We start from the raw sequence: 22846 nt of genomic DNA on the forward strand, positions 1-22846 counted from the left end.
CTGTAGGCTTCCAGATCTATGCATCGTTTTAAAGCCTCATCTTTCTCCCTTGGAGCAGCTGGTGGTTTCAAACTGCTGACTCTGTGGCTAGCAGCCCTACTTGGAATCCGCTACCCGACCAGGGTTCCTGAAAAGGATATCACTGGGTTCATATTTTGTATGCCACCTGTATCTGAGGTGAGGCAGGATTGCTACTTATGAGCAGAACTAGAGGCAGAAGGTACTCTGCCAGAAGTAACTGGACCTTTTTAACCTAAAGGTCTGTGAGACGGTTGCTTACAAAAATTAACAGTTTGAAGCAGCTCTTACCTTGATGGAGGTCCATTGGGAATTCTTTCTCCATCGGCATCTTTCTCTATCTCCTCTCCGGTTATGTGCACTCTGAAAACCTCTGAGCTCCTGACAAAATGTGCCGAGTCCTGCTTTCTTAGCTCACATTCCCTCCAAACAAAGTCCACGAGTGCAGGCAGCTGAGTGGGGAGGTGGTTCCGAGAGACAGGGTGAGGACATAGGGAAGGGAGAGCGCCAAGGGGGGGGGGGGCAGACAGCATACGTGAATTTACGGAGTTACTCCTGAGAACAACTGTGACTTGGTCCTACAGGTGACCCTCTGAGAGGCTATGGAAAGATGCCCCAGAATTCCCAAACCCCGAAGCAAGGAGTACCCACCAACTCCTACCCTTTACTAGTTTGGAATGATTCCAACATCATTACTACCTGGCATAGTCAGTCGGCTGCTGCTTAGCCTGAGCAGAATTCCCGAGGCCAGAGGACACCCCAATCCAAGAAGCAAAACCCTACTGCTTGGACAGCCAACGATGGGCGAGGCCACTTCGCCAAGGCTTGATCCCACGATGGAAACAAGTGTGACCACAACTGATCCTTTCCAGCAAGCCTCGGAGATTTGGAAATGCAGGAACTGTTTGGGTGCAGCCCCTCCATATAGAGAGTTTCAGCAAGGGAGTCCCCTGCCTCCTTTCTGCTGCCTTAGCCTCGGCCTGGCCCTTGAGTAGCCAATTGTGCTCGTTCTGTTGAAAGTCGCCCTTCGTGGGTCCAGTGTCATCAAGGATACCCTGGGGGTGCAAAAGAAGTTATTCTTGGGGAAGGTCTGTGGAGTGATTCAGGAAGCACACCAAAAGCAGTTTCAAGCTCTAGGACACCACAAACTTAATGGGGTCATTTGTTCGTTCTAAATGGCAATTCCGAAAGCTGGCTGCTCTTTAGTCATTCTCTAAAGACAAAGGAGCCTTTAAAAGTTTGTGGGGAAACTCCATTATGGTTTAATCCCATTTTTCCGTGATTTTTTTTTAATCCACCTGGGATGAGTTTTCTGTGATAGAGCTGTCTGTAGCACCACCTGGTGGCCTGCAAAGGTAATAGTCAGTCTCTGGAGGTCAAAGGGCTAATTGGTTAAAGTGTTAATTGGATAATTGGTTAAAGTGCTGACCTTCAAAATAAAATGCTAAAGCCAATGTGCTGTGGAGTCTTAGTACAGAAAGAAAGGCAGAGACATGAAGACTATATTGCAAAATGAGTTATTTGAAAGGTGGAACGTCTTTGATCTTAGTCTATTGGGTTCCCCTTGTATAAGTGACTTGTAGATAAACTGGTCTATTTTTCTATTGAGGTTTCTTGTTGATTTTCAGGCATTCTTCCTATGCATTTCCTTTAGCCCCTGACAGTTTGAGTCAGGAACTGTGCGTTTGAATCCAAACCTTCCCATGTGGTTATTATTCTGACTGACTTTCATCATTGTAGGGAGTGGGCGAGCGTTTTCTTTTTCTCTAAATCCTGAGCCAAGAGTCCCAGTCCCCCCTGCTCAACACTCCATTCTGTCTATTTCATTTGAGGTGCCACCTTCATTGCATATGAAGTCCCCCATGCACACAAGTCAGTCTTTGAGTACATGTAGTTTAAATAAAACCCCTTCCCACGGGTGAAAAGACAGCTCCACCTCTGCTTCCACTGAGCCTGTGTATGCGCTCTCGCCTGTCCCCAGAATGCCTCCCCTGCCCTCTGCCTGGCTACCTTCCTTCCACCCGAGAGGGGCTCTCAGCTGCTTCATGACGGCTCCAACGTTACCTCCCAGGCCAGTCTTGTCATTTTCCCATTAATTGTGTACATCCTGATTAATGTCTCCTCCCCAGCATGAGCTGTTTATTACAATAAACACTAACTGCTGCTTATTACAAATTATTGAGCATGATTACATAATACGGTGATACCTCAGTTGTCGAACTCAATTTGTTCCAAGTTTGTGTTTGAACACCAAAAGGTTCAAGAACTGAACATAGTTTTCCTCTTAAGAAATCATGGAAAACCAAATAAATTGCTGTGAGGACCAAAAATTACACTTATAAATACATTTTTCCAGGACTTTAATACAAAATTAACAGCCCCAGATTGTGGACATACCCCCTAAAACATCTAAACACAATAAATACTAGCATAATACAGTAAATAGCATTCATTTATTTTTCATTATATGTTGTTGTTAAAACCCCGGTTTGGGGAGGTTTTTTTTTCAGAATAGTACAACAACATGGGCTTCACATTAAATTCCCCACTAACATTCCCACACAAGAACAGAGTGTGCTCGTGGTCTGCCAGTGCCTTCACCTCTTTAGTGATGAAGGTCCTATTGGGCATTCCCCCCGTCCCACCCCACAAAAAAGGCCAGTTCCGTCACAGTTGAACGCTTGCTGAACAATAAAACCCTCACCCCGCACGTAAATCCAGCCATACGGTCTCGTCTTCACAGCTGCACGGTGTGTGGCAGATCCCTTTCAGAAGTCGGGCTCCTCGGACCGCTCCGCAGCCTTGCTCATTGACTCAGCGCCTTCTCGCACACCCCTGCCTCAGACACACTATGGCCAGCAAGTCGTTTCTGAGTTAGCCAAATTAACAGTAACTTTCCAATCTGTTCGATAATGCAGGACCTTTGTTGTGGGGTTAGCGATTTCCTACCTTTCACTACATTAGCCACTTTAATCACACTTTTTTTTCCTGAAAATATATTGATAACGTCAACTTAACCATGTTGTTGTGGTCAGTCGCCAAATCAGACAACTGGCGACCTGATTCAAACTTCAAAATGACTTATTTCTTTCGCTCTATTGTGGATCTCACGGTTTTCCTCATATATATTCTACATATGTTACACATCATAGCATTATATGTATCTATACACACACAAACATTTATATCTATTTCTTGGGAGGTGCTGTCAAGTCAGTTCTGACTCACAGCAACCTTGGACTAAACAGAGTAAAGCACCTCCCTGGTCTGCACCGGCCTCAATTCTTACTGAACACATATTGTTTCAGTCCATTCTGTTCAAAGGCTTCCTCTTTCCCTGGCCCTCTGTTTCGCTAAGTGCTATGTTCTTCTTCAAGAACTTGTCCCTCCTGATAGCATGTCCCAAGTACATGAGATGAGTCTCATGAGGATGGTGCGGGGCCAAGGAGTGTTTCACCAGCACTAAATGCTGCTGTCTCCTGTAAATGTTCTTCTTGCTCCAAAAAACCACAAAATCAAAGTCACAGCCATCGAGTCCAGTCGGACTCAATAGGACGGAGTAGAACAGCTCCTATGGGATTCAGAGACTGTAGCTCTTTACAGTACAAAGTTCCCCTTCCTCCCCCCACAGAGCTGGAGGGTTTGTGTTGCTGACCTTGACGTTTGTGGCCCACCACTCTCCATCAGGGATTCTTCTTGCTGCTAAGTATCACTAAGTCCGTTCCAATGCATTGCAACGCTCCGTACAACAGAACAAAGCCCCGCTCAGTCCTGCACCATCCTCACAGGTGTCCCTGCGTTGGCGCTTATTGTGACAGTCACTGGCTCACCCCATCTAGTTGAGGGCCTTCTTCTTTTTCATTGACCCCCTTACTCAGTATGATGCCCTTCTTCAGAGACTGCTCTATCCTGGGAGCATGTCCAAAGTATGGGAGAGAGTCGCACATGCTGGCTGCTAAGGACAGTCTGGCTGTACGTCTCCTGAAACAGATCGCTCATCCTTCTGACCAGCCGCACTCTAGTCTCTACTCTCTGCCACCCCATCCTTGCAATGTCTTCCTCAGCCATTGTCGAACTTTCACGTGGAAATGACGTCGTGGGAAACACCATGGCTGCATCAGGCACATCTAGTTTTCAAAATGACATCTTTGCTGTTTAACACCTTAAAGAGGTGTTTTGCAGCAGGTTTGCCCAGTGTAATACGTCGTTTTATTTCTCAATTGCTGCTCCCGTGGGTATTGATTCTAGCATCAAGCAAAATAAAATTCTTGACAACGTCAATCTTTTCACTGTTTATCGCTATGTTAGCTATTGATCTAGTTGTGAGGATTTGTTTTTCCTTTACAAGCTGAAAGTGTAAACCATATAGAAGGTTGAGTCTTAGATCTTTACTAGCAAGTGCTACAAGTTCTCTTTATTTCAGCAAGGACATTTTTTCCATAATGCTGGTTGTTACTGAGACTTCCTCCAATCATGAGTCCGTGTTCTTCTTCATCTATTCCAGGTGTTCGTTTATTATGGACTCAGCATACAGATTGAACATGTATGGTGAAAGGATTTAGCCTCGATGCACACTACTACTATTTTATTTTTTAATCGTTTTATTAGGGGCTCATACAACTCTTATCACAATCCATACATGCATCAATTGTGTAAAGTACATTTGTATATTCATTGCCCTCATCATTCTCAAAACATTTGCTCTCCACTTAAGCCCCTGGCATCAGGTCCTCATTTTCCCCTCCCTCCCCGCTCCCCCCTCCTTCAGGAACCCTTGATAATTTATAAATCATTATTTTGTCATATCTTGCCCTGTCCAATGTCTACCTTCACCCCCTTTTCTGTTGTCTGTCCCCCAGGGAGGAGGTCACATGTAGATCCTTCTAATCGGTTTCCTCTTTCCAACCCACTCTCCCTTTACCCTCCCAGTATCGCCACTCACACCACTGGTCCTGAGGGGATCATCCGCCCTAGATTCCCTGTGTTTCCAGTTCCTATCTATACCAGTGTACACCCTCTGGTCTAGCCAGACTTGCAAGGTAGAATTCGGATCATGATAGTGGGGGGGGGAGCATTTAGGAACTAGAGGAAAGTTGTATTTTTCATCATTGCTACATCACACCCTGTCTAGCTAGTCTCCTCCCCGAGACCCCTCTGTAAGGGGATCTCTGGTGGCCTACAAATGGCCTTTGGATCTCTACTCCACACTCCCTGCTTCATTCACAATAGTAAGATTTTTTATTCTAATGATGCCTTATACCTGATCCCTTCGACACCACGTGATCACACAGGCTGGTGTACTTCTTCCATGTGGCCTTTGTTGCTTCTAAGCTAGATGGCCACTTGTTTACCTTTAAGCCTTTAAGATCCCAGATGCTATATCTTTTGATAGCCGGGCACCATCAGCTTTCTTTGCCACATTTGCTTATTCACCTGCTTTGTCTTCAGCGGTTGTGTCGGGAAGGTGAGCATCATAGAATGCCAATTTAATAGAAGAAAGCATTCTTGCATTGAGGGAGTACTTGAGTGGAGGCCCAATATCCTTCTGCTGCCTTAATACTAAACCTATAAATATATGCACATAGAGCTATTTCCCTATTCTCATATATAAATATATTTGCATATATACATGTCTTTATCTAGACCTCTATAAATGCTCTTTGCCTCCCAGCTCTTTCCTCTATTTTCCTTGACTTTCCTCCTGTCCCACTATCATGCTCAGTCCCCACCAGGGCTTCAGCAATTCCTCTTTGTTACATTACCCTTGATCATGCCCAACCAGGCCTCCTACACCCTCCTCACCACCAATTTGGATCTCTTGCTGTTCCCTTGTCCCTGGGTTTGTTAACACCACTTCCTTTCCCCCCCACCACCCCCTCTCCCATCTTCCCCCGGAACTGTTAGTCCCGCTGTTTTCTCCTCCAGATTGTTCATCCAGCCTATCTTATTTAGACAGACCTGCGGAGATAATAACATGCACAAAAACAAGACAGAGCAAAACCAAGCAACAATATACAACAAAACAACAACAACAAACCAATGACAAAAAAAAACAAGAAAGAAAAGCTTGTAGTTAGTTCAAGGATCGTTTGTTGGCCTTTAGGAGTATTTTCCAGTCCAGTCTGTTGGGGCACCATGCCCTGGCCCTAAAGTCCACCTTCAGCATTCCCTGGGGACCTCGCTGCTCCATTCCCTTGCTGTTCTGTTGCACCCCCTTAGTGTTTTGCCTCGGTGTGGTGGGGTCAGATTGGGTGCAGTTCCCACACTGTGTCTCCAGTGTTGTCCTCTGTAGAGCTATGGGTCAGTGAGGGGCATCATGGTCTCATAGTGGGGCTGGCCATACCACTCCTCATTTGAGACCACTCAGTATTCCTGGTCTATTTAAACAACCATGTGTTAGTCTTTGCCCAGGTTCTGCATGAGCACAATAAGCTATTCCATTCTTTGAAATGCTGTCCATAGTTTGTTAAGATCCACAAAAACGAATGCCTTTGCATAGTCTTCAAAACACAAGTTAACGTTGGTGGTACCCAAACCCAGTATTTCTCTGTTCACATGTGTCTACAGGTATCCGGATGCTAGACCAGCCCTTTATGACAGACATCATCGAGGCCTCCTCCATCAGCCACATGCCACAGCTAATTGACATCTATAGTGCCAGCTGGGGCCCCACGGACAATGGGAAGACTGTGGATGGGCCCCGGGAGCTTACTCTGCAGGCGATGGCTGATGGTGTGAACAAGGTAAAGGTGTCCCTGCTGCTGTGACACCCTGGCCTACTTACCAGGTAGGACACATGGGTGCAGTCACAGTGACAATACAATGGATGAAGGTGTAGGCAGGTGGCAGAGGTGGAGCTGTTATCCTGTGTGTTATTTGTGAGACTAAAATGAGATTAGACACTGAAGAAACGTCTTAGAGGAGGAGCCTATGGAGGTACAGGGTCATATTTACAGGTTAGGGCTTGAGTTTTTTAAGGGACACAATTCAACCCAAAGCAAATACGGTCTTAAAATCTATATAATGAATAGAAAGGCAGTACAAATTATTCATTTTCTGAAAACAATGGCATTATTTCCTCACAGGAGGATAACTGAGAGACTGTTGATAACACAGTCATGTATCCTAGCTTATCTGTCTCTGCTCTGTGAAGCTGTAACAGAGAATCAGGCAGCTCAACCAAAAAGGTTTTTTGCTGTCAGAATGTGCATGGAGTGATATAATGGGGTGGGACTTAGGTAGACAGAACCTCATTAAGTCTAGAACCAGAGAGGCATTCCAGGTTTAAGGCCATACCAAGGTACAGCCTCACAAGGGCCTAGATGTCCTCTGTAGGGTTCTGAGATCATGGATCTCAGCCTCATTCACTGTGTCTGGGTTTTTTTGTTGTTGGTTGTTTTTTGTTTTGTTTTGTTTTTTTCCTGCTTCTCTGTATTCCTCTTCAATTCATTTCCTCTTCCTGAGACTTACATTCCATTTATAGTTCTCCTTAGACATGGCTCATGTCTACCCTTGTCCAAGTACCCTTCTTCTACAAACAGCTACCTACCTGGCTCAAAATTAGGGATTTTTCTACTCATAATGGCATTAAGTAGTAGTCATGTGTTACTCAAAAGGAGGCCTAGTTGTGTAGTGGTTACACGTTGGCCTGCTGATCACAAGATCAACAGTTTGAAACCACCAGTCACTCTGTGGGAGCAAGTTAAGACTTTCTACTCCCATAAAGAGTCACAGTCTCAAAAACCTACAGTGTCAATTCTACCCTGCCTATAGGGTCGCCATACATCAGAATTGACTCAATCGATGGCAGTGAGCTTTTGGATATATTGCTACTAACTTTTTAAAACTCTTTATCATGAATTAGTTTGGATTTTCCCTTTCAGATCATCATTTTGCATTCAACAAGGTAAACAACTTATCAAATCTCCCGATAACTTAGCCTATCCCCCCTCTCACCTTGGTTTCCTTTTCCTCATAACACATTATCTTCCTCTTCGTCTTAGCACAGGTCTGTGCTTCAGCCTATTGCTTCCCCTCCATCCCTGGGGAACCATCAACGTCTGTTTCTTTAGATATGAAAAGCCTTTCTCTTGAATGTTTTTCTTTTATAGCAGTGGTCTCATACAATATTTGTCCTTCTATGATTATCCAATTTCACTCAGCATAATGTTCTCCAAATCCATCCATATCATGAGGTGGTTCCTCAAATTCTATTGTGTGAGTGTACTAACGTGTATTTATCCATTGTCCCACTGATTAACTTGTTTCCATCTTCCTGCTATTGTGAACAGTGCTGCAATGAACATGGGTATGCATATATCTGTTTGTGCTGTTTGGCACATGCTTCTTTAGAGTATGTACCAAATAAAGGGATCACTAGGTTACGTGCTATTGCTATTCCTAGTTGTTTGAGGAAGCTCCATACTGCTTTCCATGGTGGCAAGCCTCCCCGCACCCAGCAGTGTGCAATGGTTCCAGTCTCCCCACACTCTCTCCATCATTTGCTATTCTCTGGTTTGCTTGCTTTTGAACTTTTCCCTCCATGCCAGTGTGAGGTGGCATCTCATCATGTTTTGATTTGCATCTTCCCGGTGGCTACTCTGTTGTTTCAGTCCCTGGTGGAGTTCTTTGCAACTGTTGAATATGTTCAAAAATCTGGTTTGTTTTGTTTTTAATCATTTTTAATTGGGGGCTTATACAGCTCTTAGCACAAGCACATCCATCCACTGTGCCAAGCACATTTGTACATATGTTGCCATCATCGTTTCCAAAACATTTTCTTTCTACTTGAGCCCTTGGTATTAGCTCTTCATTTAAAAATCTGAACAGGAATATAGAACCACATGGTGCTCTCCTGAATTTGACGCTAGAGTGTCAAAAAAGGATTTGGTCAAATTCAAAACCACTTGCCATCGAGTTGCTTGCAGCTCCTGGGGGTCTCGCGTGTCGCACAGTGGAACTGTGCTTCACAGGCTTTTGAGCAACTGGTCTGTCAGGAGGCGATTGCCAGGCATTTTTCCCCCAAGGCTCCTCTTGGCACACATGAATCACCAATTTTTGAGTAGGAACTGCAACTAAACATACTCATAATTTGCACTGCCTTTGGACTGGAATTAGAGTTAAGCAGTGTGGAAAGTATTTGTTCACTGTTCAGTGTTACCCTTGATAGCATCTGGCCTTTCTTTTATATCCAAAATAGTTGTATTCATCCGATTACAACTTTGTTCTTTTCTTTGGGGACCTTGAGAAAGCAATCCTCCCATTTCAGAGAGCTAGTTCCTACCATTTACCAGCACAGTGCCAGAGGGCTCTGCTAAGCCAAACCAAACCCATTGCTGGGAAGCTGATACTGACCCAAAGTGACCCAATGAAACCTCTAGAACTGCTCTCTGGAGTTGCTAAAGCTGTCACCTTTACAGACACAGACTCCCATAGCTTTCTCCTAAGGAGGGACTGGTACATTCAAACCACTAACCTCGAAATTAACAGCCCAACATGTAACTACTACACCACCAGGATTCATTGAATTCTCGGCCACTTCCTTTAAATTAGAGCATTCAGATCCCCAACTTTCCTCCCTGTAAGAAAGGCCAGGCTGGCCTTAAGGGGTTCAAAAATTCCCTTTAAAAAGAGGAAAAACTGGAAGAGAAGCACCTGAAACACTCAGGCTTTGTTTCTCAAAATAAATAACCTTCTCAATAACGGAAATTTCCCAGGGACTATGTAGAACAATTGTCTTAGTTGCTGATGGCTGCCATCACAAAAATACCCCAATGTACGTGGCTTTAAACAAAAATAAAATGCACTATCTCACAGATCCGAAGACTAGCAGTCTTGATTCAGCGTGTTGGTAGGGTCTTGTTCTCTCTGACAGCTCGATGGGGACATCCTTTGTTGTGTCTCCACTTCCAGGCACTCCGCAGCTTGCAGATACATATTCACATGGCAAATGTCCCTCTGTTTTCTAATGCTTCTACTTCTCTCTATCAGGGCACCACTTACAAGAAACTAGGACCCATCTACTCCATCATGACCTCAGATAACTGAGAACATTTCAATGACCTATTTCCAAATAGGGTCGCATTCACCGGTACCAAGGGTTAGGACTTCAACATAATTTTAGGAAGAAACAATTAAATCCATAGCAGCCACATTTCTCAGAAAACCCAGCACACACATTTAGCCAACGGACCCTGGAAATATGATTATCACTGATAAAGTGGTGAACAGCATCCATAACATTTGCCCGGGCCCGGGTGGGAACTAAGGAAATGACATTTTACAAGAAGGTTATACTAGTTTGCTGCTGAAATGCAGTCCATCTTGAAGAGCACAGATGTGTCGGGTGGAAGGAAAGGGTAAGTTCTCCAGTGCCAGAGCCCTCGGGCACATTTTGGCGACACTCTTGACAACAAACTGCTTGTTTCCCTATTGCATTAGGCACTGTGTGCCTGGAGAGAAATGGCCACGCCTCCCAGCCCAAGACCAAGCGACAGCAGACACCCAGAAGGATTCAGCAGATTCAGGGATTTTCACTGGAAAACAATTTTTCACCTGAAGCTAAAAAAGAGTCCAGCCTTCCGCCCAGATTTACAGTGCAGGTTGTGCTCTTTGCCTCCAAAACTGTTCTGAGGCCTCACAGAGCTGGATGCTTCCCTTTCTTCCATCACTGCTCCAACTCAAGGCCCTTTCTTCTGCAATTGCTCTGTAAAGCAGTCCAAGAAAGCGGAAACTTAAGAGGAAAGTCATTCTGATTTACATACAGATGGTAGCTGTGTTAGACAGGGTTCTCTTGAGAAACAAAATCAGGACACTTATGATTTTAGATAGATAGATAGATAGATAGATAGATAGATAGATAGATAGATAGATAGATAGATAGATAGATAGATAGATATAGAGATATATCCAGCACAAAGAAATATAACAGCTAATTAGTCCACACAGCAGAACAGATGGCTCAGTTCAACTCACTTCCATGAAACAGTTAATATACAAGAAGTCCTTCAGTTCGTGAGGGCTGCTGGGTCCAAGTGAAGGAAGAAGACAGTTGAGTCTTCTGTAGAGCAATGCAGGCAGCCTGGCCACAGGCAGCAAACAGCAGGGCAGATCGCCAACAGTCATCCAGAGGACAGAATCCAACAGTCCCAAGCTCAAGCGATGTATACACCAGCAGTGTGGTGAAGCAGGTCTCAAAAGAACCTCAAGCTCTAGCGACACGATCCACAGGTTGGGTGTCCCATGGGTAGTGTATTTCACAAGTTGAGGCAGAGAACTAGCTAAGGCAACTGCATGCTGATCTGATCACCGGAGAGCAAGAGAGAGAGGCAGGGCTTGCGGATCCATTTATCTCTTTGCCCTCCAATCAAACTGTGACCTTATGAATCCCACATGTTCTTATTGGCCAGGTTAACACAATAAACCTACTATCATGGTAGTGTGTAAATATATTTTAAAGAAAGTGAGTATAATGGAAAATGCTTGGTTTCTCATTCAATGTTTTCCCCAGGCTCTAGGAATGATTCTTTCATTGTGTTATGGTGACACATTTGAAACAGAATTGTAGAATTGGGTAATTGACATTAGTAGAGAATTTTCTCCCAGTATATCAGTTGTTCTGGTCTTCTCTTTAAAAAAATATATCAGAAAAGTTAGCTTCACCTGAATAAAGTAGACAAAGAATTATTTATTGCACAAAGGCCATTCTTGGATTGGTTTGGGGTTTTAACACCTTGCAGAAATTTTTTATTTAACACAAAGTTAAAAACCAGTTGCCATCAAGTCAATTTGGATTCATATTGATGTCAAATGCTATTGAGTCAGTTGCTACTCATAAAGACCCAATGTACAACTGAACAAAACACTGTCACCCTGCACCATCCTCAAAATCCTTCATATGTTTGGGTCCATGGTTGCACACACTGTGTCAATTCATCTTCTTCCCTGCCCCTCCATGTTACCAAGCAAGATGTCTTTCTCCAGGGGCAGCTCTCTCCTGCTAACATATCCCAAGTCTGTCAGTTAAATCAAGTCCTTCTTGGTTCTGAGAGGCATTCTGGCTATACTTTTTCCAATACAGATTTGTTGAGCTTGGGGGGGGGGGGGGGTTGGCAGTCCACAGTATTTCAATATTCTTCACCAGCACCATAATTCAAATTCATTGATTTCTCTTCAGTCTTCCTTGTTCAATGTCAAATTTTCACATGCATGAGATGACTGAAAATACCATGGCTTGGTTCAAGCATACCTTCTTCCCCAAAATAGCATCCTTGCATTTTTAACACCAGTTGGATTCCTAGTGGATGCACATGTCAGAGTAGAACTGTTCTCCACAGGAGTTTCAATGGCTGATATTTTTGTTTTTTTTAAAAATCAGTAGGGTGTTTTGGAGTTTTGTTTTGTTTTGTTTTTTCCCAAAGCACCTCTAGGTAGACTCAAGCCTTCATCATTTCTGTTAGCAGACAAGCATATCAACCTTTGTGTCACCCAGAGACTCCATGTGATGCTACAGAGGAGGAAGAAGAGAAAGCCAACATACCTTTTTTCAAAGGCAGGCACTCTGCCACAGATCACCTACCTGGCTCCTTAAGGACTTGAGTGTGCATCTCCTAAATTGTGCATATGTTCAATAAGTACTTGAGAAAAGAAACAAAACAAAAAATAAGAAGGAAAATGTTTTCTTTGTCTATGTCAACATTTTCCTCTCTAACTTTACACTCCACATTTTTTTAATTAAAAGCAAAAGCATTTTTCATATTATATGGTAAGTGGCCAGATTTGGAGACCCCTAAATTATGAGACAGTATAAGAACTGTCTTCTGTTTGGGTTTGGATTTCTTCACAAGTATGCCCTGAAACAAGAATTGAGTTTGAGTAGTTTACTTTGGAGGTAAAAGAAACAGAAGAATGAATGGGAAGGTAAAACCAAAGGGCAAAGAACAACAACAAACCTCCCACAGCCATTGAGTCGATCCCAACTCATAGTGGATCTATTTACAGGGTAGAGCTGCCCCTGTGTCCAGGAATCTTTAGGGAAGTAGAAAATCTCATCTTTCTCATTCAGAGCAGCCGGTGGTGTCAAACTGCTGGCCTTACAATTAGCAGCCCAACAAAGGGTGTATTCCCAAGCCTATGAGCAACTAGAACGCAGTGCCATGGGGAAACCGTGGAAAACCATGTAGAACACAAACGAAGTTACTCTACTTTACTGGCAAGGTAGAAAAATAAATAAATAGACAAACACTTATTGCCATCAAGTCAATTCTAGCTCAGGGTGACCCCTGCTTGAGACAAAGGAACCCTATTGACTCAAGGTAGTCTTCTTTGGAATTAACACTGAAACAAAATGCTATGGCATTTGACAATCACAATGACACAGAGACTGGTATAATGATGTGACCAGCACCCATTGCCTCCTGCTACTACCTCCCAGAAGGTTTTCAGCAAAATTTAATCTGAAACTTAGGATCATTGCCATCTGGATAGCAAAGGACCAGTAAAACACTGGATTTACTAGCCAAGGAAAGGATGTCATCCTTGCCAAGATACTGATGGAGAAACAGGACCAGTGTCAGAGAAAACAACATATTATGTGGCTCTGACAACCAGAGAGAGAATTCAGACATCACTTGAGGGCTTTAAAAATGACGACTGACTAAAACTTAATCAAGTATATACTCACTCACCTGAAGGACACTGTGCCTAGTGATCAGGACAAAGAGATCACCATCTGCAAGGCTAATTCTGTTGCACCTTAAGGATCAAAAGAGTTGGTCCTGCTTACAGAACTATCCTTCACTGCAGAATCTGTATACCCACCCCATCGTTCCAAAACATCGTTCATCTTTGCAAATCAGTCCCTACCTTCACATGCTTTCACGAAACACAGTGCTCATTAAAATCACTATAAAGTTCAACTACATCTAGATCCAAATCCTTAGGAGAATCCCAAGATACTCTGAGGAGCACTTTCTTAAAACAATATGCCCTCTTTCATGCACAGCAAAAAGCAGACTACAGAACAGAAAAAGCAGTAAGAGTTCTTGGAAGGGAAAGAAGAAAGAAGGTTAGAATAAAAACAGGATTAAATGAATTCCAAAACTCAGGGCTCTCAAACACATGGACAGCTGTTAGGGGATTTTGTTGCTGTTGTTGTTGTTGTTTTAATCATTGTATTGGAGGCTCTTACAGATCTTATAATATTCCATACATCAATTGTATCAAGCATATTTGTACATATGTTGCCATCATTATTTTCTAAACATTTACTTTAAATTGAGCCCTTGGTATCAGCCTCTTTTTTTTCCCTTCCTCCCCTCCCTGGGGATGGAGGTGGGGGGGGGGGGATTATGTGTCGATCATTATGTTTGATTCCGCCTTCTTCCCTTTCTCCCCTCGCCTTTCCCCTCACCTTCCCCCTACCCTCCTGGTATCACTACTCCCATTTATGCTCCTGAGGGGTTTATCTGACCTGGATTCTGAGTGTCATGGGCTCTTATCTGTACCAGTATACATGTTCCGGTCTAGCCAGAACTGAAAGGCAGGACTGAGATCATGATAGTGGGGGGTGAGGAAGCCTCAAACAACCAGAGGAATATTAAATGTTTCATTGGAGCTATACTGCACCCTGGTTGACTCATCCCTTCCCTGTGACCCTTCTGTGAGGGGGTGACCTATTGTCTGCAAATAATATGGATAGACACACAAAAAGCATTTGACAAATCCAACATCCATTCCTAATTCAGACACTCAAGAGGGAGAATTCCTCAAGTTAACACAAGCTATTTACAAAAAGCCAATAGGCAACATCATTGTCAAAGTAGAAAGGAAGAAAACAATCCCACTGAAAAGGGGACCAGATAAGGATGCTTCTTGTCCCCTCTTCTTTTCAACATCGTACTGGATATCCTAGCTAGCAACATAAAGCAGCGGAAGGACATCAAAGGTATCTATCTGGGAGCGGGGGACGTGAAACTATCGTTATTTGTAGACATCATGATTCTATACATTGAAACCCCCAAAAGCTCCACAATAGGAGTACTGTCAGCAATAGAGGAATATGGAAGAGTGATGGGATATAACAACAAACAGAAGTCTATTGGTTTTCTATATACATTGGACAAGACCACAGAAGAGGAGATCAAGAAGATGGTGCCCTTCACAATAGCCAAGAACAAACTGAAACATCGAGGGATATATCTAATCAAAAATCAAGACTTATACAAGGAAAACTACAGAACCCTACTACAGGAAACCAAGAGTAACCTCCATAAAGGGAAGAATATCCCATGCTCCTGGATCAGAAGACTCAATATAGTAAAGATGTCACTCTTACCCACGGCACTTTATAAGTTTAACACTATCCTGATTCAAATACCAACAACCTTCTTCAAAGAATTGGAAAAACTGCCCACCAATTTCATATGGGTAGGGAAGAAGCCCAGAATTAGCAAAGAACCCTCAAGAAGAAGGACAAAGTTGGAGGGCTTGCCTTACCTGACTTTAACACCTACTATACAGCCACAGTGGTCAAAACAGCATGGTAATGACAGATACTCAGACCAATGGAAAAGAACAGAAAACCCAGAAATAAAGCCATCAGCATATAGATAACTGATCTTTGACAAGGGCCCAAAAAGTACCAAATAGGAGGTGGGTGCCCTCTTTAACACGTGGTGCTGGAAACAAGGGATCGCCACCTGTAGAAAAATGAAACAAGATCTTTACCTCACCTCATGCACAAGAACAAACTCAAGATGGATCACAGACGTAGAAGTAAAACCCCAAACTATCAGGACCATCAACAAAGGAATCAGGACAAACCTAAGAACCTTAGTGCTGGGAATACATAGGCTAACTGTAATAAGGAAGGATACCCACACAGATGAAATCATTAGGGGTTTGTTTTTTTTTCTAGAGAGATGAAGTCACCTTCTTTAATGGTCTTTATTTAGGGAGAATGGAAGATCAAAGGATGTGAGATGAAAGACATGTAGGATAGACGCAGATTAGAGCCAGGTGAAAGAATGAGAGAGCGCTTACTTAAAAGATATAGAGACCACAAGAGCCACAGATGTAGAAAAGAAGAGAAAAGCCGGTTTTAATACAGACCCACTAGCAAACTGTAAGAGGATTTGTCAAGAAAGGAAATAATGAAACTGGCAGAGCTGAGACCAGCCCGCTGAGGTGAAGACAGCAGGCAGGGCAGAGATACGGGAGCCTGCAGAGTGGGAAGGTGCCAGAAGAAGAGGGGGAGCAGGGCAGAAGAGACACAGGGGCAAGAGAGAGAACAAAGAAACTCCCTGCACTTATAAGTCTTCAGGAGTATAATTTATTATTTAGACAGGAAAAGCCCTGCACGTGTTTTCTGGTTGAATCTTTCAGCGTCTCGGGGCAGTGAGGGGGTGAGGGGCGAAGCTGGGATGACTAGAAGTTCTGGCACCTGGCCTCCTGTCCTGGGGAGGAGCGGGGAGCACGGCTTTGTAAGCAAGGAGAAACTGGCTTTGTTAACAACAATCTTCAGAAGAAGACAATTTCAAAAACCTAACTAGAAGCAACATGCAGAGAAGTAAGATAAAAGGGGTTGTCTCAGGATAGAAGACAGCTGGTTCTCAGCAGAAGAATCTGGAGCCAGCTCTTTGGGGCAGACGGAGGTGGGTGGTGGGGGGCCCTCCTGGACAAAAGACTCCTGGAAATGGAAATGGTAGCAGTGCAGCACCTCAGCCACCTCCCCAGGCAGATCCTAGTGCAGAAAGCGATGGGTTGTTTATTGCCTTGAGGAGTCACAAGGCATAATCATAGATCCTACAACTTGGGACCTATATTTCCGGCATGGGATCACTGTCAAGAACCTGTTTCAGACCCACCATGCAGAGAAGTGAGGTTGGACGGCTGCCTAGGGAGGGAGGGATTAATCAGACAAGGCAAGGGAAGGCCCTGGTGCTCCTTGTGGAAATTTGATCAAAACTGCAAGCAAGCCATAAGTGGAAGGGAGTGCCAAGCTGTTGGCAAGCAACGACTGCCTTCAGCCAAGGAGCTCTCAGAAATCTTTCATGAGTACTGACTTATGGCCGAAACTACATGAAGCTTGAATTTGAACAAGGGCTTCCCAAACGTAATGTGATCTCTGAAAAAGTTGATGCATTTCAATTTCTTCTTTTCATTTCTGGGATATAAAAAATGAAATGGAAAAGTTGGTGAGTGTTAGGCCATTCTCCGTCAATGCTAGGCAACCTTACAGAGGTGACCAGCTGTTCAGATTTACCTGGGACATTCCCGGTGTAAACACTAAAAGTTCTAGATTTGGGGAAGCCCCTCAACCCCATGCAAACCAGGACAGCAGGCACTCACCTATCGATCCCACCTGGGCCTTAGTGGAGATCCAACCAGCTGAAGGGATTGATTTAAATGCAAGCTGTTTAACATCACTGTTGACCTCAGAAAGATTGATCGCTATGAGTGTGGCATAAAGAAGCCTTGCTGGCTCAGTGGCTTAGTAACCCCTGAGGTTAGCAATTTGAAACCACCAGATGCTCCAAGGGAGAAAGATGAAGTTCTCTGCTCCGGTAAATACGTCCAGTTGTGGAAACCCAGAGGGGCAGCTTTATTCTATCCCAGGGGGTCGCTATGAGTAGGAATCAACTCAATTGTAATTAGTTTGGGTGTTTTGCTAGTACAGTGGGTCATGGGTTTGGCTACTAACAGGAAAAGTCCGCAGTTGAAAACCACTTGCTGCTCCAGGAGAGCCAGATGAGGGCTTGATCGCATAAAGATTTGTAGCCTCAGAGACCCCCCAAGGCAGTTCTACTCGGCCCTATGAGGTGGATATGAGTCTAAATCAATTTGATGGCCATACATTTGGTCAGGTGTGGTATGTTTAGGGAATTGGTGGTTCAATGGTATAATTCTCACCTTATAAGAAAAATATCTATATGAAATCCCTAGCCAATGCACTGCAAGTGCAGCCACTACCTGTCCATAATTGGAGACTTGGGTGTGTGCTTACGGGGTTGAACCTCAGAGCTTCTGCACTAAGATAAGTTAGGGGGAAAGACTTGGCAATCTCCTTCCAAAAATAAGCCAATGCATCCCAATAGACCACTGTCTGATATGGTGCCGGACAATGAGCCCCTGGGACTGGAAGGCGTTCAAAATCCATAGTGGCTATAACAATGGACTCAACCATACTGCTCATTGTGAAAATAACACAACATTTTATTCTGTTTCTCATGAAATTCCCATAAGTCAACATAGAAGTTACCAACAACAACGACGATGTTTGGGTCCTCTTAGAAACAAGATAGGGTTACATAGGGCTCATATCTCCGTGGGGTTAACCTACAAGCCAGGCTATAGTTAGAGATGAAAGTGGGGGGGGGGCATTAAAACTGCTTGAATTAAAGATCTAATTCAGAAGCTTTAGGGCAACCACTTCATTCTTGCCTTTTCTTGACATGCTCATCATACCATCTCAATTGAATGACCACCAAACCCCATGTGGAGCTACCTACTCAGACCTTGTGATGTCCAAGGCCTCCTGAGCACCCTGTTGCTGTAGTGGATACTCATACAAGATAGCAGTCTGGCCTCACCTGCCTGCCTTTTACAGCTTCTCTAACGGAGTTTTTCCCCCTGGACTTTGCTCCCCATGACACACATAATCCAGACCTGTGGGAGTGATAGATGGGGAAGCCACCTACCTCTTCTCAGTATAGCTTTCCAGGCCTTTTCAAAGATCCTAACAGTACTGAGCCCCAGGTACCCATGGTGGTGACCTGCTCATTCATATATACTGCATTGCTTTTTTTCACTTCCCTGTCGAGATGTTACCCAGTAGCTTACTTAGGCCACTGCACAAGTAAAAGACCTGCTGTAAAGTCCTTGCCTCAGTCCCTTATTTAAAGACCTGTACATCAAGATGGCTACTTCTCTCCCCGCCGATGTAGCCAGGGTTCTCTGAGAGTACACGCAGCTAATGAGGCATGTTTACTCAATGACCACTCTGTGAAGCAGCCAAATATAGAAAAGCACAAAAGTTAATAAGGAATGAAAACGTAAGGCAGCTAAAGGAGAATTGAATTGCACCACTCATACTTTGACTCAGAATGATTTTTTTAAGCATAAAATGTAAAGGAAATACTTATTTAAAGGAGTAATAAATATTATTATACAAAATCTTTCAACATATCTGCAAATGAGAATGTGAGTAATTGTTAAAGCTACATAGCTACATGGGGAGTCTTATATTATTCATGATGTTTAACATTTTTCAAAATACAAAAGAATTCACATTAAAAGTCAAATGCAATACAGCAGGTGCTTAAGTTGTCAAGAGTAAAAATATATGTGTAGGAAAAGTGAAAATAGCAACTGTTCCAATATCATGAAAGTGGCTATTTGTGATTTAGGATGAAAATACCAGGGGGTGTCTTAAATGAATACTAAAAAAAAAAAGACGTTGTTAACTTGATAACCTTGATAGAAGTGAAGATAATGAGCATATCAGAAGAAACCACATTCTTCTGTGATAATAAGCATCCCCTACAGCTCAGGACCCTCGGACCAGTGCATTTTCCACTCAGCTACACATCCATCATGGTCAGTAGAGGCCTGCTCATTATGGTTTTTCAGGGATCAAGGCTGGCACTTGGAAAATTATTTTTTCCACCTGCTCTCAAGGAGATTGAGATGGTGACCCATAAGTTCCCACATGTAACTGCTCTATAGGGTTTCCAATGGCTAATGTTTTCATTATTATTTTTTATAGATCACAGGCCTTTCTCTGGAGCTTTCTCTGGACACACTAGAACCAACAACCTTTTGACTGGGAGCTGAACACATTAATTTTTCACACCACCCATGGTCTTGAGAACATGGTAGTCACTATAATTTTTATGGAAGTAGATCACTGGGTCATTTCTCCTATAGTTATAAGTTGCGCACTTTGTGCTGCCAACCAAAAATCCACTATTCCAATCCATAGTGATCCTATCTAGGATTTCTGAGGCTATAAATCTTTACAGGAGGAGATAGTCAGCCTCGACTTTCTGTGCAGTGGTTTTTGAACCACTGCCCTTGTGGTTAAGAGTCCAACTCTTACCTTACGGTGCCTTAAAGGATAAGTAGAACTACCCAAAAAATTAATCTGAGTTTTGGTGGAGAAATGTAAAACTCAATGAGGTACCATTTTCTGGACTGCTAAATTGACAAAACTATCTTAAATAATAATCATCATCATTCTGCATCTTGATCCAAGTGGCAGAATGTAAAGTTCCCTTTCACTGCTAGTGTAAGCATGAGAATTTTTAAAACTTTTTGAAGAGCAACAAAAATGGTGATAAAAAGGAAGAATCCTCATACATTCATTCCTTTTCACCCAAACTTTCCTCTTTTTTGAAACTTTGCCCAAAGTTAGAAACAGAGGCACAAGGATATAAAGTGAATGTTGTTGCTCATTACTGCATTTTGAAAACTGAAAATACCTTCCATATACACCCACATATGAAGATGAGTAAAATAATTACAGAATTTCTAGTTACTAAGACGAATAAAAGCAAAATGTAAAAAAAAATACTTAATTACATGAAAAATTATAATTACAAGTTACTTAGTCGATTCTAACACATAGTGACCCTACAGGACAGGGTAGAAGTGCCCCCTCTGTGTTTCTGGGCTATGACAGGAGCAAAAAACTCATGTTTCTCCCATGGAGCAACGGGTAGGGTTGACCTGCTGACCTAATGGTTAGCAGCCCACTATACCAGGACCACATACGAAAATGCTAATATCTGAAAAATGTATTTTAAGCAAGTAACAAAGCAGATAGATATATCAATATTTGCAGATATTTTTAGAATCCAAATTTTATTTTTAAACTTATTCATATACTTTATATAACAAACTGGCAAGAATCCACCAAACATCTTTAGTAGTGATGGATAGATCATCATGGAAGATTATGATGTATTGTTATATTTTCTTCATTCTTTGTCTATATTCCAATTACTAGATATTGAATTTACTTTTATAATAGAAAATAATATTACTTTTAAAAATATATGGCAATATTTTATTAAATGGCAAGACTTCCAGGAAGAAGGCAGTAAGGCAGAGGCAGCTTCATGGGGAGACCCATGACAATTGTTGGGTTTAAGACTAGGAAGCTAAGTGAGGGTATCTTAAATGAATAGTCGGGCCTTGTGGCACCCCAGGGCTCTGCTCTAGCCCATGGGCCAGCCTTCCGCTGAGCATTGATCCACCCTGTGTGCCCTCCCCCCATACACACTGTGAAACTGCCGCAAACTGTGGCCTAGGACATGGGCCAGCCCAGCCTGCATCAGTGTGGCTTTTCTTGCCAGCCTGCTGGCTCATGGCTTTTCCCACTGGGTCACCAGCCCGTGGCTTTTCCAAACACTGCCACAACTACCTGTGTGATCAGCCTGCCCAGATCCACACTCACTGCCTGAAACTTCCCCACCCGCACTGCCCAAGAGGGCCACCTGAGTTGCCCTCTTAAAAGGTAAGCCCAATTATCTAAGAAGAGATTAAATTCCCAGTGAGATAGAGGCAAAGCCTGATCCTGCAGCATAGTTGGCTACAGGTAGTCCTTAGAATCATTCTAATAGCCTCATAGAGAGAAAATTCAGGACTCCTAGGAAAACGGCACCAAGGTCCGCCAAAATGACATACAGACAACAACCCATATCATCAAACTCTACAGGAAAGCAAGAGAAACAAAATACAGTGTCTGAGGAGGACCTGGACCAAGTGACATACATAGAAGCAGACCTTGAACCTCCACATAGAAATCTTCAGAATGCTGCTTAGAGTTATACCAGATATGAAGGAATCAATACAGAAAAAGGATGAAATAATAGAGAAGATAGAGTCCACAAACCAAAGGGAAATACAAGAGTTAAGGGACAAGGCAACAGAATCATAGAATAAGGTAAGAGATCACATCAACAGGCTAAAAAACCATATCAGCAATCTTGAAGATAGCCATGCAGATTTCAACAAGATGGAAAGGCAATCAACCAAGATCATCAAAGAAGCTAAAGAAAATCTGAGAACACTGAGCAATGCTATGAAGAGAAACAATATTCATATAATTGGGATAACATAACAAGACATAACACAGAAATCAACAGCCAAAATAGCGAGGGAATTCCTGGATGAGGGTTCCCCAATTTAATGAATGAAAATCAAACAATCATCCAGGAAGCACAAAGGAAATGGATTAGACTGAAACTCAAAAAGAATACACCAAGGCATATGGTAGTCCATTATCCAACTTTGAGGAAAAGGAGGGAAAATCATATAACCAACTAGAGAAAAAAATGCAGTCACCTATCGGGTAGGGTACTCAGACTTATCAGCAGATACCATGAAGAGGAGGAGAGAGTAGAATAGCATCTTCCTAAAGTTGAAGAAGAATAACAGTAACCCAAGAATCCTCTATCCCGCCAAATTATTTATCAAAGTAAATGGAGAGGTAAGAATTTTCCTGGACAAGGAAATTTCAGAGAATACATGAAAAAAGGGCACTAAAAAAAAAAAAATCATGCCAACTCACTTTAGATAGAAGACCAAAATCCACAGAGCACTAACATGAGACTGTCACATAGCACACTATCAATAACTCAATGCACTGAAACCAATCCTCAAGACATCATTGACCCAACGGTGTAAAGAAGGCAAAAATGAATCTCCACACACATCCACAGCACACTGTTAAGTATGGAGAGAGGAAAATATTTAACACAAAAGGTACAAGGTGACAGCAAAGAATCCACAGATAGAGGTAATAATTCTGAATGACAATGGTTTT

General features: G+C 42.9%; 1 protein-coding gene across 2 annotated transcripts in view; it reads left to right on the forward strand.

Annotated features, from left to right (window-relative positions):
* Nucleotides 1–22846, forward strand: part of PCSK2 (proprotein convertase subtilisin/kexin type 2) — a 282423-nt gene that overhangs the window by 236326 nt on the left and 23251 nt on the right. For both annotated transcript variants that reach the window (XM_075527844.1, XM_075527845.1), the window contains one exon: nt 6586–6761. In XM_075527844.1, the coding sequence (XP_075383959.1) occupies nt 6586–6761 (176 nt within the window). The remainder of the gene's footprint in view (nt 1–6585; nt 6762–22846) is intronic.

This window comes from Tenrec ecaudatus, chromosome 12 (assembly GCF_050624435.1).
Source record: "Tenrec ecaudatus isolate mTenEca1 chromosome 12, mTenEca1.hap1, whole genome shotgun sequence".
NCBI lineage: Eukaryota > Metazoa > Chordata > Mammalia > Afrosoricida > Tenrecidae > Tenrec > Tenrec ecaudatus.